At 39.7% G+C, this 20,440-nt stretch overlaps 1 protein-coding gene across 1 annotated transcript in view; it reads left to right on the top strand.

The window, feature by feature from the left end:
- Positions 1–20,440, top strand: part of ZDHHC17 (zinc finger DHHC-type containing 17) — an 86,520-nt gene that overhangs the window by 14,767 nt on the left and 51,313 nt on the right. The window contains exons 2-3 of the mRNA XM_026038540.1: positions 19,257–19,275; positions 19,822–19,925. Of these exons, the coding sequence (XP_025894325.1) occupies positions 19,257–19,275; positions 19,822–19,925 (123 nt within the window). The remainder of the gene's footprint in view (positions 1–19,256; positions 19,276–19,821; positions 19,926–20,440) is intronic.

Consider the following 20,440-nt stretch of genomic DNA (forward strand, 5'->3'; position numbering starts at 1 on the left):
CGGGGTGGCGGCGGGTGGAGGTCACCGCTGTGTCCCGCTCCTCGCGCCGCCTTCCCCCCCTTTCCCAGCGGCTGTCCCGGGAGCAGCGCGGCTGGATGCGGGGGTGTCGCAAACAGCTCGGAAAACCTCCTCGGCGCGGGCTTGTCACCCGCCTGGTGCATTAAGGGTTGTAGGAATTGATTATTTTTTCCCCCCCAGACTGCAAGAAAAGACTAATGCATATGCCAGGCTGTGGTTCTAATTTTTTTTTCCTTTCCTCCTCCTCCTTTTTCTTTTTCTTTTAAACTAAACAGATGGCAGCCCTTAAACAACGTCTCAAAGACACTTTTAGCCCTCTTGATGACTGAAGAGGCTGTATAGGCTATATGTGATTGTGTATCCTACCCACTCTACCTCTCCCAACTGAGCGCAGTTGGGGCTTTAAAATAGAGCCATCTGTTCTGAAGGTTAAGCAGCGACTTGTGAATGCTGGGCACTGATCCCTGTGCAAAGGGATGTGCAAGAGAGGCCTTCAGAGACGCTGCAGGCCCTTCAAAGGCACAGGGGAAGCAGCCTCGTGTGCTGCCTGATGCCTTCAGGTCTGGTTTTGACAAGGGTTTTCAGAAGAGGCTCGAACTGTGCCTGATAATGTTATCATTTGAAAGGAAATCCCTTAGCTTGGTGTAATATTCTGTGTGTGCAGTAAAATAGAGCTAAAAAAAATGCAGACTGTTAGGAAACTTGCCATTTAGCTATTGAAGATGAATACTTGTTAACTTTTGAGTAAGTACTTTGTAGCAAACAAATGTAATCTTATATTAAATTGCTTTCCCTAGTCAAGTAGGTGCTCTGGTAGAATTTGATACTTTCCTTTTCTGAAGGCTCTGCTCTAGATACAAAGGATGGAAGAGGAAGTGATATTTTATACACCAAGCTCAGCTGCCTAATATGCAACAAATATCTTTAGTCCRACACAGTGTTCTTTAAAGTTGGATTTGAGTGGAAATACTGTTTATCTCTGTCGTTAGCTGTGGTTATGTGGATTTTGGTGGGTGTTACCTCAGTGCTTGGGATCTCCTTACGCAGAGAAGCTTTGGCAGAGAAGGATGCTCTTAATGTTTGCACTGTGAATAGAGGTTTCTGGAAGTGCCGTGGTGGTTGTTGTTTTGGTTTAAGGCTTGGGGACCCTGTGCCACAGCAAAACTCAGCTCGCAGCTCTGTCGTCACCGGACCTGCCCACTGAACAGTGCCGTGCTTTGTGGAGGTCAGGAGCCTTAATTCCCGTTGATCTCCGCTCTGTGAGAAAGCAGCACCATATTTTTTAAGTATTCTTTATTTATAGAACTGCTGTAGTCTTTCCTGATTTATCACACTTTCTTTTGCCGTTATCTCCTTAAGGCTTTTCAGATTTTTTTTTGTGTTATTTATTTTAAATTTCTTGCTGTCTTTCTTGTTTTGACTTATTTGTGTTGACTTGTTTTGGTTAGGGAGGCAGGACTTCTTGAGGAGAAGGCTTTTGTTTTAATATAAGCTCTTTGGCTTTGTGTTTTGCTACTTTTCCTCTCCTTGCAAAATACTGTGAGCTGTTGAACACTGTCAGTGTTAATGTTGTAGGAAGGATGCATTTTAGAAATAGTGAGAAATTGCTCTAATAGTGAAGTGATGAAGGATTTTTGTTTTTAAGTGACTAGCTGAAACAGTTGATTTGAATAATTTTGATGTGGAGCGAAGTGGAAAGCGATGATGGGAATGTGGGCACCTTAGGATGTTGCTAAACTGGGATGTAGGTAGAACTGCTTTTGGTGGTGCCTGGGTAGCATCTTGCTGGCTGACTTCCTGAACCTCCCTTCTTGCTTCCCTATAACCAGGCTTAATGTATACAACAGAATTTAAAATTAAAGATGATTCATTCTTTTCTAGTATTGCAAGTTCAGCTAAGTGTGACTGTGTGAATCCCACTATGTTTTTCTGTTTCTACTTCGGCAKTGACAATGTTTTAGAACTTACCACTATCTTTGAAATAGAATATATACCTGAGGGGTATACATTGTTTACAGTTGTCTTGCAATGCACAGGCAGGATGTGCTTTTACTAAGTGTTAAGCATTGCTGTGAGACTGAAGCACGCTTTTATGAATGGTTTGGAAGTGATTATAAAACCGTCACTGGTAAAACTTGTACCAATTAAACAGCGAGGCTGGAACAGCTGGACAAAACTGCCTAGTTGTCATGTTGTGTTATGCTGCTAAAGCATAACAGTAGTTCACCTTAGTGCAGCTGTATTCCAAGTAATGCATTAAAGAAAAGAAGCATGGCAAGGGGCCGGGGCATGAAACTTCTTGGCTTGTAGGATGTTGATGTGGACAAGCAGTTCAGCAGAAGACGCCAGTAAAAAGCCAGTAAAATCCTTTTTTTTTTTTTTAAGTATATATATTGTGTGTGTGTGTGTGTGTGTGTGTGTGTGTGTGTAGCTAGCTAGATAGGGATCTATTCTTTTTTTGAGTGGGGGAGTAGGAATGGTTTGATAGAAGCAAGGAGACTTTCTTTTTTGTCTGAGTATGTGGCAATACTACTAATGAAGTCCTATAGTTTTAAGTCTTTAGAAGTTGTATTAAAGACAGGAGCATGTGGAAAAGAGTTAAAAAATGGTTGCAATGATATCTTATGGCAGCGAAAAGCTTGAAGATCTCAGTGTGCTCATATGGTTAAAAATGGGGAGGAGTAACTCCTTTTYAGGGTGCAAATAAATGCTCCCTTACTGAGAAGGGGTGCTTTAATCAGTACATACTTAACAAGATCCAGTTGCTGGAAAGTGAAGCCAGATGGGATCAAATTGAAAGGCCCAAGCTGTAAGCAGTGAGGGTGAGTAATCACTGTAACAAAATAAGATGGGAAAGAGTGGATTATCCATCTCTTGATGTTTTCAGCTAAAGCTTGGATGTCTTTTTGGATGTTAAACCCAGAGATAACTGAGTGACGGTTAAGGTCCGTGAACAGTGACTAGCTCGGACCACACTGGGATTGCTTTTGCGAGTGGCGTGTACGTGGAAGCCGGCACACACAGAAGATGGCATCTATTCCTTTGTGGTCTAGTGGCTCCCATGGAAAAGACTGGATGTGCACCTGGGATACCCTGGGATGGTGTGGGAAGGCTGCTCTGAGCACTTGGCTGCTTTCCTTACTTCCTTCTCCCTGTGTTCCATGTGGCACAACTCTGCTTCCTTTATACAGAAGGGAATTCCCTAGTATAGGAATGCTGCCTGTGGCCTTTGTGTTTGCCAGCCTTGAACTGAGTCATCTTGGTAGTCCTTCTCCCCGTAAATTCCTTAGATCTTTCTAGACAAATGCTTCTGAGAAAAGTCTCTGACTGTTTATAGTAAGTGGTGATAGAATTGGATATTTTATTTGGAAATTCAAGAGTTATGGAGGAATACTTAAGATATGGATTCTGTTTCTACTATTACTTTTGTTGTTGTTGTGTTATTTTGTTTGTTTGAAAAATATTCCTGGCATGTGACATTGTCTGAACTGCTGAAGGTGTTTCTGCTATCCAAAGCTGCATTTCCTCTTAAGTTTGTTCTTAAAGAGCTTCTATTAGRAAGAAAGCTTTGTTTTATACTGCTGTGAAAATGTGTTCTCCAGTGTTATTAGCTATCTTTGACATRGAGAAATATTGATTATTACAAATATTCTTGTGGTGTTAGACCACAAATTGGAAATTGATTTGGCTTTCTCCAAGGTCAGAAAAAAGTCTTCTGATGAAGCTGGAAGAAAATGTTAAGCTGTAGTTCCTGTGACAGGTATTGTCACTGTTGGAGGCCTTTGTTTATGGTTTCCTCTGCCTGTGGCTCAATATATAACTACCTGCTAAGTTAGAAACATGATATCTCTTTGTATACTTTGGTGATAGTGTGGAGAAAACAGGTAAACTTACTGTAGATGGCTTGGGTTTGATGCATTATGTTTAAAATGTCAGAGAGAGAAAGACAGTGTCGTTGTCTTAGCCAGGCCGTGTTCCCTGTGGAGCCGTGCTGACATCGCCAAGGCTGTGCCAGGGCGCAGGCTGCTCCCAGCCTTCCTATAAAGGTATGAATTTATTTTGGAGCTTGTTCATGGCCACTGCAGCAGCGAAGCTGTGTCCCTGATCTCATTCTGGGCCTGATTATTTTTTTTTTTTTATCCTGTTACTTAAAAAGGAGGATGGTACTATGATGTCTTGGAGAAATGCTCCTGCTTGTGAAATAGAGCTAATATTAAGAATCGAGGCCTGTTTCAAAGGCAGTGCTTAGCTTCATGAGTTGTGAGGCCAGAGAGGGCTGCAGATCTAATTTGACCTTCCGTGTGTAACCCAGGTGTGGAGTTTTTCATGAACTAATTCGTTTTATAGCAGGATGCTTCTTCTAGAGAAACATTCAAAAAGAAAATAAGCTAAATCCTACAGTAATGGTTAGTACTGTATAGTTGCACAAACTACTCCAAAAGCTTCTGTGTTCAAGACTTTCTACCCTGAATCTAATTTCAATTTCCAGRCATTTTATCTTGAGAGAGATCCCACTCTTCGATCTATGTATGTATTTGTCTATAAGGAAAGGGTGATATTTCAGCTGGCATAGTTAGACAGCATTTATAATCACAAAGTCAATTGTAAAAATCAAATTTGTTCATCACAATTTTTTTTAATATRGGAAGATAAATAAGAATATTACAGTACTATACAGTGCTAACACTTGTAAGGCTAGCTCTGATGAAAACCACTCCTTTACCAACCAAGGGTGCTATTTTTATTTTTCTATGAAGTCATGCTACTTAACATTCTTAACATTACTTTTTTTTTTTAATAATTCCTCATCAGACATTGATGGGTCAATAATAGTAACTCATGTTCACTTTTATCCAGACTTTTCCAGGCTTAATGAAAATGAGTATTTAAATCTATTGCATGACATGATTGACTTAAACTTTTAAAAACTGCAGGTTATTTAATGGGAGTTACTTAGCTAGAAAGCCCTTAATCATGACAACAGAATGCAATTTAAGTTATCAGGCMTTTTTTCTCAACTGCTTTTGTTCCATGCTTACTGAATGCTTTTAGGTTTATTATTTTATTGGCAATTCTATCGTTCTCATGTCAGAATAGACAAAAGCTATCAGGGTTTCTTTTGTTCTTAGTATGGTGTTTGCTCTGCTAGAGATGTCTTGTGTCCTTTTGCCTTCAGTTTTTCCTGCTTCTCTAATTTGTCACACTAATAGCCTTTCTCTAGATTTTTTTAATTTTTTTTTTAATAGTTGGTTTCATTTCTATCATAAACCAGACTTTGTTTGACCGCTCTGGACTGTTTTACTGAATAGTAACCCTGTGACTTTTTGGGTGTCAATGAAAACTACTTCAAAATGTTTTAAGTTATTTACAGTCTTTCTCCTTCTACAGATTTTGTTCTGGTTTGTGCAGTAATTGTTTTTAATTTTGAGTAAGGCCCTCTTAAAGGATTGGTGACAAATGTCTAATTTGGTATTTACTCAGTTTAACTTGCTGAACAGAGACTTTCTTTGAGATTTCTCTGTTTTTTTTCATCTTTCACTGTTACCTGTTTCATTGTGTTTATTTGTTTGCTTAGGAAGATTTATGTGACCAAAAAAAAAAAAAAAAAAAACGGTTATGTTTTAACTTTGCAGAAGTTAGTGTCAAGGGATAAACAGAAAGATATCTAAAGTTTGCTGTAAATATTTGAAAACTGGCTAAGAATTGTCATTGATCCTGATATGTTTAGTGGGAGCAGCCTCAGTAACTCATATTTCAGCATTCAAAYGCTGTCCTCTGCTGCTTTTCAAAGACAAGAGGTAAGGATTTGACTTTCATTTCATCCCTTTGGTTGAGAGAGAAATTCATGAATCGTTTGCAAATGAGACTGTAGAGCAGGAAGCCAGAGCTTATCTAATCTCATGGGGAGTGTGTGACCGAACTGAATCCCCAGYCGTGTTATGCCCTTTACGCAACCGAAGGATAGATTGCAACTCAACTTGTRTAGGCCTGACATCTAGGAATTTCTTCCTCACGTGCCCTGAGGTCTTCAAACATACATCCTCCATCCTCTGTGCCCGAGGAGGGGAATCAGAGCGGCTGGGCAATGGGTGAAGGTGACCAAGCAAGGAGGGACTGCGGTAGAAAGCAAGGAGAGCATCGCAGAGCCGTGTGGAGATATCTGTATTGCCAGCTTCGAAAGGAGGCAGCTTTATGACCGAGCTTCAGCTGATCTAAAGCTGCAGTGTGACCTAAAGGCTGTTGCTCACTCCTCGCTTGGGTCAGCTCTTGCAAGGTACCGCAGTGGGTRAGTGGGGTTCCTTCCCCCTTGCTGTGTTAGTCAGCAAGCCCATCTGAGGGCCCACTACCCTCACAGGAAGCCTCATGGGAGGCACAGGGGAATGTGCCCCAACACRAAGACAACCCATGCTGGCCATAGGGCAGCGTTAGCTGGGCTTAAGCTGGTGATGAGACCTGGCTTGGAAAGCTTCTGGCTTATCCCCCAGCGTAAGCCAGTTCAAGGAAATAAAGGAAGAGAAAACTGACCTTCTACAGAGGGATGCTAGTAGCTTTCTGCCTGTTCCGTTCCCTCAACTTGCTCACTGTAGGATCAGGTAGGTTAGTCTGCTGCAAGGCAGGGATGAGGTTGTGTCACCAAGGCAGGATTGAGGAGCGCTATAGAGGGGGCCACAGGTTTCCTGACTTGTTTAGGATGCTAGCAGTGGTTTACAGAAAACTGACTATGAGCAGAACTACAAGTGACGCTGATTGCTGATGCACTTACTCATTGGAGGTGGTGAACCAGCCTGTCCCCTTAAGTGGGAATGTCTKTTTAGCTGAATGCTGATCTGAAGCTATATTTGCTGCTTGGAGATTGTTGGGGATGCTGAATTGAATTTTTTTCCATGAGGATTTGCTACAGTGTTTTTTTTCCACATATGTTAAGTATCAATGGGTCCATGTCACATACTTGTTCTATTCTTGTACTCGGCTGTGCTGTAATCCTTGATTTAATTTCTTGACTGTTTTTCTGAGACAAGCTAGCTATAAATTCACCAAACAGCATCACTTACATTTCATGTGTGTGTCTCGGCAAGTACTCGCTGAGGGAGGCAGAACCTTCCACATGCTGTGTTTGTCTTGTAGAAGTAAGCAGTGCTGCTGTAGCACCAAGCTGAACTAAGGACATTCATCTCTAAAACTGAATCTTCAGAAATCTTTGTGTGGAAGCTTTAAAAAAATTGTTTCATCAAGCTGTTGAACCCTAGTATTCAGCTGTATACATGTTTAATTGCATTTATGAAATACAGCACTTTGAAAATGGCAAAGTGAGTAACTGTTTTAAGTTACCCTCRTGATGACTGACTATTAGTACTGGATCTCTGAGGAATTTTTGTAACGTTCAATGAAAGCTCTGCAGGCTGTTTTATATCACTTGAAAAAGACAGATATTTGAAATACTGATACTATGGATGAAAACACAGTGCAAAACTTCTGGAAAAGAAAGCTGAAAAAGACGTATGTCTGTGTGAATGCAAGTTACTAACTAAAACAAAACTAGATATTTACTTTGCTAGAGGAAGGAGAGTGAGGGAAAGTAACCCTCATGTTTTTAAGATGAGACAATAAGAATTTTAACCTGGCAAATTGCCCCTTTAATATCTACAAACAATTACCACTTTAAAATCTCAAAAGCAATTGCATCACTGAGGTAAGCACAACTAGTATAAAATACATTTATAAACCAGGGAAGTATTCATGTTTCCTGAAAGGCATTTTATTGGGATGTGCTTATGCATAGTTTTAGATTACTTAAAATAAGTTTTGTAAGTGCATAAATATACAAAAAAAAAAAAAAGACATAGGAAACAATTGGAAAGAACTAAGTTTGAGAGGAGGATTTCAGCATGTTTGTGTGGTGCAAGGCTAAACCAATCACCTATGGTGTCAGCACTTTGGATCACTCTTACTGAAAAGTTTTGCTACTACTGGTCACTAAGAAAAACAACCATTTAGTGTGCCATTACTTTTTATGCATACTTTCTGGAAACAAACTGAACGTTTTCCTGTATTTAACAGCTTTCTGTCCAATGTCCTTTCACCATTGGTGTTTGTTGGTGATTAGAGTTTTCATACCGAGAGCTTCATTGCAGAAACTTCTGCTGGTAAATGCCAAAAGCTAGTTTTATTTTAATAACTTTAATAGATGATAGTTTTATATGAAATATACTTATCTGAAAGGGGAGTAAGGGTGTAGTTAGAAGGCACCACAGTGTATGGGGGACTTGTGCTATTTAAATCTGTAAATCCATGAATAGCATGATAAAGTACTTCAACTCACATTTTTCTTAATTTGCCTACACCTCTAAAATAGAAAAAATACTGGTATGTCATATTTATGTTTTTATTTACTGTTTGTTTTTTCACCTGTGCAAAAACTAGGGTGAGAAGGAACTTTGCATCATATTTGAAGCTGCATGTAAGCTTTACAATTGCTAGTGAACACATCTGTCTGTAATACTTGCTGGTGACACTGCAGTTGCAAATGCAAGGCAATCGGGAAGCCTACTAACAAAGCTATTATAAACTAAAAGGTAATATTACCCTTTGATTTAGAGCCATCTAAGCAAGTGGCTAGAAAGCATTCGGTTGCTTATAGACCCTTTGCTTTGAACACCCAGAACTTCCCCTTTACCAGCTGTGCCTTAAACCACATGATCTCTCTGACGTCTGTGCGCAGTGGTGGGATTAAAGGCCTCTCTGGGCATCTCTATTTACCATTGTTACAGAATCACAGAATCTTACATAAATATATAGATCTGCATTGGAGAATATTTAGTTTCAATCACTTTGTGTGATAACTGACTTTTTTTGTAGCTGAAACTTGGTATCAGAGAAGGAATTATTTCATCATGCTTGAAACAGGGCGGGGGGAAGGGTTCTGAAAGCTTTTTGGTTTCTTTTTTTTTAAGGATGCTTTGTCAACTTAAACTGTAGCTTGCTTTGAAAAAATCAGAGTATTATTTCAGGTACTGAATTTTTCCCACAGTCATTTAATTCTGTAGTTAACTTGGAGGTTTTTCGTAAATGGGTCTTCCTTTCGGCTAAGTACATAAAGGATCCATGCAGTAGGACCAAGAAAGGGAAAAGGTGGAACAGGTTATTCATAAAATACTCTGTGATGTGAAGAATGGGGAAGCAGGGACAGSTAACAAAGGGAAGGTGGTTTTGTCACGTCGTGTTCATTTTTGTCTAATTTTATGCTTTACGAGGYGGCAGGGTGAATCCCCAGATAAAACTTGTCTGTTCAAGTGAAATAACAACTGGATAGTATATATCTGCAAGCCAGACATTGGCCTGTAGGGTTTCGATTTGGTTTTTGATTTATAAAATCAGCAGTTAAAATTCAAGYGCAGCTGGTGTCACGCCACCTTCGTGCATGGAAACGCACTCTGGTTTAGATGGCAATTCCTAGTGGATATTAGCTCAGCAGGAGATGTTTCTGGTCCCAGTGAGCCAGCCTAGCAGCTCCCAGTTGCTGAGGTCTCTCGCTCCTGGAGCTGATCGATCCGTCCTGCCCTGGATTTCTGTTGTCCGCCTGGGATTTCYTAGCGAGAGAACAGGGTGGATCAGGATGGCTCCCACTTGATGGCAGGAGACTGTCAATTGCGTTGGCTGTTCTTGGCTGTACCCTATATATTTTTTTTCTGTTCTTTCTATATAAGAAAAAGTTGCTTTTCCCAGGTCTGTAAATGGTAGTGAGAAGGATGATGTAGTCACTTTAGTCTCTGTTACAGTGACTTGCCCTGTTGCAGAGGTGGGTGGCAGCAGCAACAAGGAGTAGGGACAAGAAAGTAGTTCTCTTGATTTTTTTTTTTTTTGAGGATCTTTGTTTAAAAACTTCATTAAAAAGTTAAGTATCTTTAAAGATGTACAATAACTTACATAGCAATGTTAATTGGTTTATTTTTTGTACTCATTCCATGAGTCTTTCTGTTAATGCCGGTTGATGAAGGGCTTGTGTTTGAGGTATATGTGGCATATATAAATATACAGATGAATCTAACTTATTAGYTTCTTGCACTTCTCTCTTAAAAGGAGGGAGAAAAATTGCGAAAGTTTATTAAGAAGCATTGGATCCTGGTAAACGAAGAACAGAGTAAATCAATGAAAAGGCATGAGAAGAAATTCTTGTAAACAAATGTTACACTTATATATCAGAATTTTACATCTAGTGGACTACTGAGGATTAATACTAAAGAGGGTTGTTTTATTATTTAGCTCCATGAAAGAGCATACTTAGATTGGTATAAAGGGTGGTGCAGCATATTCCAGGCATGTCTAACTTTATTTCTATTTTAATAACTCATTGCAACCATAACAAAAAGCTAAAAACGCATAAAACAGTTGCCTGAACYTTATGATTTCCTTGGTTTGCATTAAAAACATAGGAAATAGCATCTTCAGTGAATTATTCCATACTATGTTTATATTTCTGTGTGTCTATTTTCGACCCTGTTAGCAGCCCCCTTTCAGGTGTCTGTTAATGAATGTGGTCAGTGCTCAGGCTTGGGCCCCGCTCGCCTGTGTCCCGYCAAAGGGAAGGCAGCTCCGGGTGCCCGGCCCAGCCTGGAGCCGTGCGGCAGCTGCGGCCTCCGCAGCCCTCCTGGTGGCCCCCGGACTCGTGGACCTGCCACGTCCTCTCGCTAGTCGGAACTGAAGATTTGTGACACGGGAAAGAAGCCGGTCGCGATCATATTGCTTTTTCGTGCATAATTTCTCACATTTTGTTTTCCTCCTGTAAATACCATTCTCACARTTCTCCTTGAAATTATTTCATTTTGGCTTTTCTTTATTGGAAATGATGTTAAGACTTGGATGCTGAGGGGGAAATAAACCCAGTTTTACTTGTGCTTTTAGTTCTGGGGAGAATTAATTGGAAGCTGCAGTACTATTAGTGCTCTGTTTTAGAAGTTGTASTCATGACCACTGCACTTTTATTTTTCCTCTATTTTTCACTTCCACTTGTGCCATCTTATTAATCTTGTTTTCCAAAGCTGGTTCCCTTTTCTCTTGTGTGTCATTATCTCTTTTTTCCAAAACACTTTTTGCTGTCTTATTCTCCCTCTGTCTATTTTTCTCCTCGTGCTTGTCCTCAGTGGCTGATGACAAGCTTGTCCCAGGTGCACGTGGGCACTAAGGGCGCTGCCAGGGTAAGAAGCCAACCTCACGCTTTGGTTTTGGATACCTAGTTGAATACGTTGCCTATGCAGGTATCTCCTGCCACCTTCCAAGCCAACCAGCTCTACCCATTTCCAGAAGAAGCTTTGTTTTCTCTGCCCTGTTGCAGCCTGTTGCCCTTGGATTTCAGTGTGGTTTGGTGAGGACTGGSTCAAATTCACAGTTGGAAGCTGCCACAGTGTTCTTGCCCCCTGCTCCTTCCTTACTTTCACTCTGCTAGTGGCTCTGGAGCTTGTCTTCTCGCAGGGGAAACAAATTCTACTTGGTGTATTGATAGGAGAATCCATTTCTCTGCTCCTTGACAGGGTTTTATTTATTTTTCTCTAAGTCCCCTCTAGTGAGTTGAGTTGGCTCCCAGTGATCACAGAACTGGCTTGAGGTGAGYGGTGCAAACACGGAGCCAAGAGCAGCGGGAGCGGGAGCCTGCAGAAATGATCCTGCCTTTGTACCATCGGGAACCTGTACAGACAGTTTGAGTCACCCTGGAAATGGCTCCACAAAATAGGTTARAATCAGGAAGAAGTTTAGTATTTGCAACCTGTTTATTCTAAGTCGATAAATCAGGCCTTGTCCCTGCCATTTTCTCTGCAGTTTTCCTGCAGTTCCCTGGGCTATAAGGGGCAGAAAGACAAAGGTTTGAATTTCAGTGAGGCTTGTTTCTTTYTTTCTTGTTTAATTAAGAGTAGCTGTTAAGATTGGTTTCAGTGAKGGATCATGATTTTAAAATTAATTTTTCTCAGAATAAATCATTTTCAGCATTCAAGGAAATTGTTTTGACACTATGATGGAAAACTCTTGAACCCATTTGTAAAGATAAATATTCTAGTCTCAAAATATTATACTGAGATTTATCAGGAGTCTTTCAACCTTTTCCTTTTTTTAAAACCTTATATCAGTTTAGGAACTTTTACCATGTTCGTGGGGGAGGGGAAAAAAAGCTGTGAGGATATATGTTTTAGAGGCAATTCAACTGCATCTTTTTATCTGGAAAAGAATGTCTTTTGTCTTCCTGTAAGAATGCAGAGGACAAGTGGTGACACTGCAGCGTTTTGCCAAAGGCCTGGGCACCAYGAGCGATCGCTGGCCCTCGGTGTTCTTGCAGTCTCGGGTGTCTGTAGTAACGAGCAAGGGGCCTGGACTGGCCCTTCCAGATGCAGCGGTGGCTCTTTCGGGGAGCACAAGGGCAGCTTAGAGCTCTGCCCACACACCCCTTACCCTGCCCTGAAGCATCACACTTGCTAATAATGCACAGAGACCCTGTGTGTTCTATCTTGTGTTCTGCAAAGAGCGATATCTTACATACTAAGCTTTCCTGACACCTTTTCTTTGGCCAGTTTTATATTTAAGGGTTTTTTTTTTCTAGCCTTTCTGTGGTGGTATTATTTTAAGGAATAGCAAATCTTACACAGACTTCTGTGTTTTGCTGAATGTTTTGTCTTTCTCAACCTTTTGTCTCATGAAAATAAGAGTATATTTGTTTTTAGGGACTAAAMCTGTTCTATTTTTCTCAAGTGTTGTCAAGAGCCATGAGCTCTCTTTTTGCATGTGTATTTATGTGTTAGAAAGCAGATAATTATTTATCACAGGAAACCCCCCAGGTTTTGATGCAAGGAGGATTCCGAACTGTGTAGATGGCATCAGAATCACTGGATTAACATTTTGCATGTTAAAAAAAAGGTTACTTATGCAGCATACAAAGGGGATAGTGTAAGTATTATGATACCGCCGCTTCTTTTTTGTCCTGTGCTTTTTTTTTCCTGTTGTATTCCTATTATTAGGACTCTAGAGACGTAGCCTGAAAATCCCGGTAGGGACAGGGCGATTGTCTAGTGGCGTCAGACCTAAAAATGTCCTGCAAATGAAACATCCCATCTGTTGGGGAATTGCAAAGCAGGGGGCTTGCGTGGATAAGCGCCGCTTTTTGTTAGGCTTATTTATTTGGAAAATAACRTAGATGCCTGTTATATATCCTTGTAGTATAATGTTTGGATGGAATTATGTCACTTTAATGCATAGGCCGTTATCTGAAAGAGTTACCATGCACATTATAAAATTGTGATGGTGACTGGTATCAATTCTCACTGTTTTACAAAGCAGCACAAAGGTTTTCTGGTATTTTAAGTGTAGGCTTTTTGTTTTGTTTCAAACATGGCTTGAAACAGATGAATGTGCACAGGGGTTTTGGGCTTATGAGCAATTTTGGTGTCTGTACAGATCTTATTTACATAATAGACATAATAGAATTGAAATCCTCATATGTTTTGGCCATTTTTCAAATCCCTGTTTTACTGCTGCGTTCTTGGTACTAATTCTATTTTTTTTTTTTAATTTAGACCATTGCAGTCTTTGAGACTGTGCTTGCTTAGGCTAATTGCATTTGCAGATCTTGCCTACTTTCAGGTCATACTTCCAGTAAAGTGGTGCAGTCATTTTGCTACATACTTTTTTTTYCTGTTTCTTTCCTTCTAAATAACTACAGAAATCATCAGTAGAATTTGACTTCTGGCTAAATAGAAAGAATTAGTCTGTTTTTCCCTTTGTACAACAGATAACAGATTCAGAAAAAAAGATAGTTAAACAAGTTTATATTGCAGTATGGGAAATTATTGCTTTAAATCTCAGATCCTTAGAAAAGAACCTAGCTTGAGTTTCCTAAACAGTCTTAAACTTCTGGGGTCATGTTGTGCATGGAGTGACCTGCGCTGATGGGAGCTGCTGCAGCTCGGGCATTGCCGGAGGCCCCCGGAAGGCGCTTTGTGATCCCACTTGTGGCACCACCATAGGGGCTTCTGAAGGGTAATTTTGACTTGGGTGACCTTAGGAATTTGTGTCCAAATGCATGTCAGAGCCTTGCTCTGCTTTTCTGGAGCACCTTGTAAACTATTTMTTTAAAAAGTGAAGAGCAGCTGGAACTCCTCAGCAAATCCAAAGAGATCTTTTTTCACAATAACCCACTCGTTATAAAACTACATTCAATGATGTTGAAGACTGTGGGGACTGAGGATCTTCCAGAATTTGGGGAATTATTTTAGTTATTTTTAAATGTAAAACAGAAAATAAGTTTGGTTCCTGTTTTTACTCATCGGGAAACAAAATGCATTCTTGGTTTGTTCTTTTTGGGCGTTTTTATACTTGTTGCTAAATACAACATAGGCATGACCTAGGGTGGGGGGAGTGTATCTTGTTATTTCATGTCGAGCAGTCATATGTGTCATCTCAAAATACAGGTTTTCTTTTTAAATGACTGTGTGCTATGTGAAAGGTGAAAGTCTTAGCTTAAAAGAGTAGATATAAAAACTAACCATACAAAATGAGATGAAAGAGCAGCTTTTACAAAAAGAAAGAGTTAAGGATACTTTATAGATGCCCTGAAGTGTGGTAAAAGTAGTAAATAAGATGTAGGAGAGGCTGATTAAATATTAGATGTTGATTTGAATTCAGATAATATTCATGATTTGAATTCAGATAATATTSATGTATTACTGTATAATAATATTGCTTTCTCAGTAAACCTATTGAGAAAGCATTAGCAACTTAAGGCTGTGGGTTCTTGCTTCCTTTAGGCTGTATACAGTTTCTAAAAGGGCAGCTCTTGATTTGCTAGCATGGGCTTGGGGAGAGTATAGGCTTGGTTTATGTCTGCTTAAGAGGATCAGGAAAACGCAGCCTAAGAGCAGCCTTTCCTGGTAAATTGTCTACCCAAGAACAACTCAACTGTTTCAGTTTGCTCCTCGGAGTTTGGGGTAACAGAAAGACAGATTTTTTTCCCTTTGGACAGCTGACTAAGGCTGAGAACTGTTGACTTAATTACGTGCTCCTCAGGGCCTTCCAGGACAGCGAGTTTCCTCTGCCTTGGCCTCTGGCTGCTTCCTTCATCTGCCCTTGCTTCTCAGCATCTCAGCGCTACAATTTACTCTGCWAATTCCTTGTGCACTTGTGCAGTGCGGTGCGAGGTGAACACAGACTGTATAAATTCCAGTTTCTTTGTGAATATGACGAGAAAGGATATTACATGAAACAATACAGAATTTAGCATGCAGAATACAGAATTTAGTATTTTAAACTTCATTTTTCAACTGAATTGGCATTTTCTGTTCAGTACTGTTTTCGTCTTTACTCCAGACACAGGATAAGCCAGGATGTTAACTGGGAAAAAAAGTGTGTGGGTGGTGGTGTTTGTTTTTTTTTTTTTTTTTTTTTTTTTTCTCCTTAAGCTATAGCTGCCTTCAAATACAAAAAGAGACTGTGTTTCCAGAAAGCAAGTGGATCAGTTATAATATGATTTGGATGACAACGGATGCCCTGGTACATTTGTAGTTGGCCATTCTGTATAGATGGCAACAGAGCAGCCCTGCTCCTGGACTGGTAAAGTTTAATTGCTTAATCTAGTTAACTTTTCAGGCTTACAAACAATGAAAATAAGCAGCATCACAGCAGGCATTGTGGTAGAGAAAAGAGACACCCTATTTGTTGATATTTAGTACTATGTAAAATTGAAATATTTTTGTCATGAAAAGTAAGCTTAAAAGATTCATTTTGAAATTAAAACTTATGCCTTCTTTAGGATAAGTGACTTATATGTATATATAAGTTTTAATTTCCCTTATGCCTTCTTTAGGATAAGTGACTTATATGTATATATAAGGGAAATAAAGATCTTAAATTATGTTTTCCTTATTTGTGGAAGCTTCACAAATGTCAGAAGCTAGTGGTTCTTAAGTGTTATATGGGCCACTTGCTCTTTTTATGGTTTTGTGAGGTGAGTAGTTCTGCAGAATAAAGAAACTGAACAAAAGTGAACCCTCGGTGGCAAGGCTTTTCTCCAGTCTCTTCATGTGTGCATCTTCCTACCGAGTAGGATGTTTTCCTTTCTTTCTAGATGAGTATTTCAAAAAGAACTATGTATACACTGTATATGTGTGTGTGTGTGTATATATATTCATACATATGTTATATATATACACACACATATATATAAATTTTAGTGTTTAAGTACAAAACAGCAAATGAGTTGAAAATGGAAATAGGCGTCTTTTAGCTGGGTGTATATTTGGTTGCTAAATTTCAATATTCGGCACCTGATTTCTGCTAATATTCTGCAGAATCCCAGAATGGCTGAGGTTGGAAGGGACCTCTAGAGATCATCTAGTCCAACCCCCTGCTCCAGCAGGGACACCCAGAACATCCACATAGTAAAATGGCAGAAAAGTCAGTCATTGACTTTAAGTGAAAGTTGGAGCATTCCCTAAGGTTTCCTAAAGAAAATGTTTTCTGGAGTAAGTTAAGGAAACAGCTTCTGTCCATTTGAATGTGCTTTGGCATAANCACAGGGCGGCATCCAGGCGGGTTGGGAAGATCTCCAGAGAAGGAGACTCCACAGCCTCCCTGGGCAGCCTGTGCCAGGGCTCTGTCACCCTCACAGTGAAGAAGTTCCTCCTCACCTGGAGATAGAACTTGCTGTGTTTCAACTTGTACCTGTTGTCCCTTGTCCTGTCCCTGGCCCCCACTGAGAAGAGTTTGGCACCATCTTCTTTACATTCTGTCCTCAGAAACTTGTACATACTGATCAGATCCCTTCTCAACCTTCTTAATCTCCAACAGATCAGCCCCTAATCTGTGCTGGCCTTGCAGAATGTGAGGTGGCAACCCAGGCAGGGAGTGGTGACCTGCTCCCAAAGAGCACACCAGCCCGTACAGAAACCCCCTGCTTAAATCTACAATAATCTCCCCCCCATCCAAATCACAGACCAGTTAGAAAATGTGCTTGAAAGTCATGACAGGCATAACTGTAATTTATGCCATTCTATTTTAAGGAATTAAAGTTGATTGAGGAAAACAAAGCGTTTTTTCCTCATCTCTTTCAAAAGTAGATTCTGTTTTTCCTGCTGTGAAGTGTTCCTGATGTGGCAGGTTTCTTATCATTATAGATGAGGAATGCAAGTAGTGTGGAGAGACCTGCTTGGGTCCTTCCCAGGAGCTGCGCCGCTTCTCTGTGGGCTAAATGCATAAGCGCCTGCAGTTTGAAATGAAGATCCAGGCCTAGCAATTAGCTTCCAGACAGAGATAATGCTTTAAACTTTGTCGTTACTATTAAGTGCAGGCTTAAATTATTAAGTGCAAGCTTTAAACTTTTTTGTTACTATTTTAAGCACAAGCTTATGGGATGATAGAAAATGAAGTAAAAGAGGATACAAAAAAAGGCATTTTTATCTATTGAAATACAAGATTAAGATAGATTTGCTTACTTAAAATATGTATGTAAGCAGTGGGGGGAAAAGATAGTTAAAATAGCTTGTCTGTGTTTAAAAAATGGCTTTTCTTTGCATTCTCTTCTTAGGCTGAAATCTTAGTTTAATTTGGAGGGAAAACTCATGTTAAATATCTGGCAGTTTAGCAAATTTTCACATTGAGTCTTTGTTTTTCAGCTTTTTTTTTTTCCTTTTATATTTGTTTCTTAAGATATTCTCTGTATTATTTCCTAATGTTTTCTAATCCTTTGTAAGTCTAAAAATTTGAATTTCCTTAAAAGGATTTCTAATATGTGAATTTTTCATTAAATTTTTTATTGCTATTAAATTTGATTTTAACACACTTTATTAGTGCAAAAATGTAATACTTCATGAAGAAAAATTCGCCTGCTTCTGACTTTATTGGCACTCTAGAATGTGCATGGGATCCTTGCATGGAACAGATACAGACACAATTGATTTAAGTTACTTGGTTCTGAAACTGATGCAGAGTTTGGGAGTTTGCAGCTAGACTCTGTTCTTGGTGGTTTCATCTGGAAGTGCTATTGCCTAGTACGTTATAGACTTCTAGTAACTGTTGTTTCAGTAAGTTGAAATTAGCTATTTAAAATGTGCTTTCCAAATAGAATTGATTGTTGGCTTTTTGTCTCTTGAAAAAAAAAAAAGAAATATAATGCACATGATTTTATTATGCTAGAAAATAACTGATTGGATTAACTATGAGCAGACATTGGCAATGCATCGTGTCCACACATCTGTGCTGACTAAACTCTCATTGAGGGCCGGGGACACCTGCGTTCGCTTGTTCACTGTGGGCTGGGTTGGTTGGGCCCTGGTTAACGTTGTCACTGCAAATTGGGTTCTGCTTTGGCCGCCTGACCAAGGCTCAGCCACATAGAAATTACTGGTTTTTTTCTGCTTGGGACTGACTGCTTCTTTTCCAGAAGTAATGGCACACATGAGAGTGTGAGGAATGGGAGACCCGGTCACTTGGGCAAGGAGTTCTCCTCCCCAGTGCTAACGTAATAAAGCTCATAGTCGCCTGAAGGTAGGACTCGGGCCGGCGGGGGAGTTTGCCCTGTAGGAAAGAAAATTGTGGGGACTTGGCCTTGACTTCTGTCAAGTTAGGTGTATTGGAACATGGTTGTCTGGGCTCAGATTATTATTTTTTTATTCCGAATTATAAAACATCCGCATAGTAAAATGGCAGAAAACTCAGTCACTGACTTTCACTTAAAGTTGGAGCATTCCCTAAGGTTTCCTAAAGAAAATGTTTTCTGGAGTAAGTTAAGGAAACAGCTTCTGTCCATTTGAATGTGCTTTGGCATAAAGTGAGTGAATGAGCTGCTATCTACAAAGAAGTTGCATGTTTCACTAAAATCAATAGAAATGCACATTTCTGAGCTTTAAGTGGAGGAGTTTCTCTCATTCTTTACGCTAGTTTTCTACTTCTCGTGTTTGATCCACAGAGGTAATCAACCAGTATTTGTAGTTTGTAAATAATTTTGTAGGAACTAATAAACTCATTTGTTGTGGCATTCCTGACACAGTTTCCTTAATTCCTGAAGGCACGTGGTTGGTAAAGGAAATGGTACGTTATTGCCCTAGTAATATTAGGATTTTAATGTAAAAAATCAGCAAGGGAAGCCGTGTGCTGCCCTTCATCAAAAGAATCAAGTACGCAAGGAGCAATATCCATAAAGGGGTTGGATAGCGAAGCTGTTTATTTCTGGGATGAGCAGAGTGTCACAATCTGTTTTTTACATTTAGTGCCAAGAGACTGGTTAACGTATAGATTGTCTCTGGGGCTGATCATGGAGTTGAAGAAGAAATAAAATACAAAAAGCAGGTTCCAGCAATTGTTTTTAAGTGTTCCCAGCTRCTCTTGGTTTTACAGATAGTATTCAACTGCGCACACCGATGAGCTATAATGTTTGTTTGTAGTAASAGAGTATGATGAGATTTAGTCAATGTACAGCCAGTGGCTTTTCTTAGCTGTGTTTTTCTGTGTTGGGTTTATTGAATATTGCAGTTACTTTTGGCTAGCACTCCAAAGAGCACGGCATAGGATTYGGCAGAGCTGCTGCAAATGGCATCATCTAGAAGATGTTGGAAATGCAGCACGGGCCACTGTGTTCCCTGATATACAGGGTGCAAAACCCTGTCACTGACCACCCTCACATTCAGGTGGCCTTTAGGTGCTTTGTAGTGCCTTGAACTGAGTACTCTCTTATTAGTAAGTAAAATTAAGGGCTTTATTTTTCTTTTTTTTTTTCCACAAGAACCTTCGCTGTTGTTGAATCTGATGTTCTAATAGTGAATTTTTCCTTTTTAGGAACTCAAGCCTCAGAGCCATTACAACCATGGATACAGTGAATCTCTCGGGCGGAAGAGCCACATTGATGATTACAGCACTTGGGACATTGTCAAAGCCACACAGTAAGTTCATTTTTGTTGAACATTAGGTTTATCTGTGTTTGTAGTAGTTGAAAAAAACAGTAAAATGAATATTTTATGTAAAATTTAAGTTTACATTTGCAGTTTCTAAACTGATTTTCACGTTACTGTTACAAGCTTTGTATAAAACGTGGGAATAATTGTTATAATTTGTAAATATAGGTGGCTGCTGGGCGAATGGTTGACAGAGACACTAGTTTTTACTCGAGTTTGGAATGGTGTTTAGAGGTGTAAGGTGTATGGTTAAGAGGTAAAAGGGTAAAATGAATCTACGGACCTGGGGGCTTCTTTAATTGTGTCCTCATTTGTGGCTTGGAAAAAATGCTTCTGTGTGTAGTTTTCTTCATCATTTATAATTCTAATGCTTCAGGGTTGCTGTCAGAATGAATTTACTGCTGCGGAAGGACTGTAGGACTTGAAATAACTCTAATGAATAATTGTGGTTTTTTATGGAGATTAATTAAATAGGTTTATTTCCCGTCCAGTCATGTAGTACA

Source organism: Nothoprocta perdicaria, unplaced genomic scaffold, assembly GCF_003342845.1.
Source record: "Nothoprocta perdicaria isolate Ctin4 unplaced genomic scaffold, notPer1 scaffold_211, whole genome shotgun sequence".
NCBI lineage: Eukaryota > Metazoa > Chordata > Aves > Tinamiformes > Tinamidae > Nothoprocta > Nothoprocta perdicaria.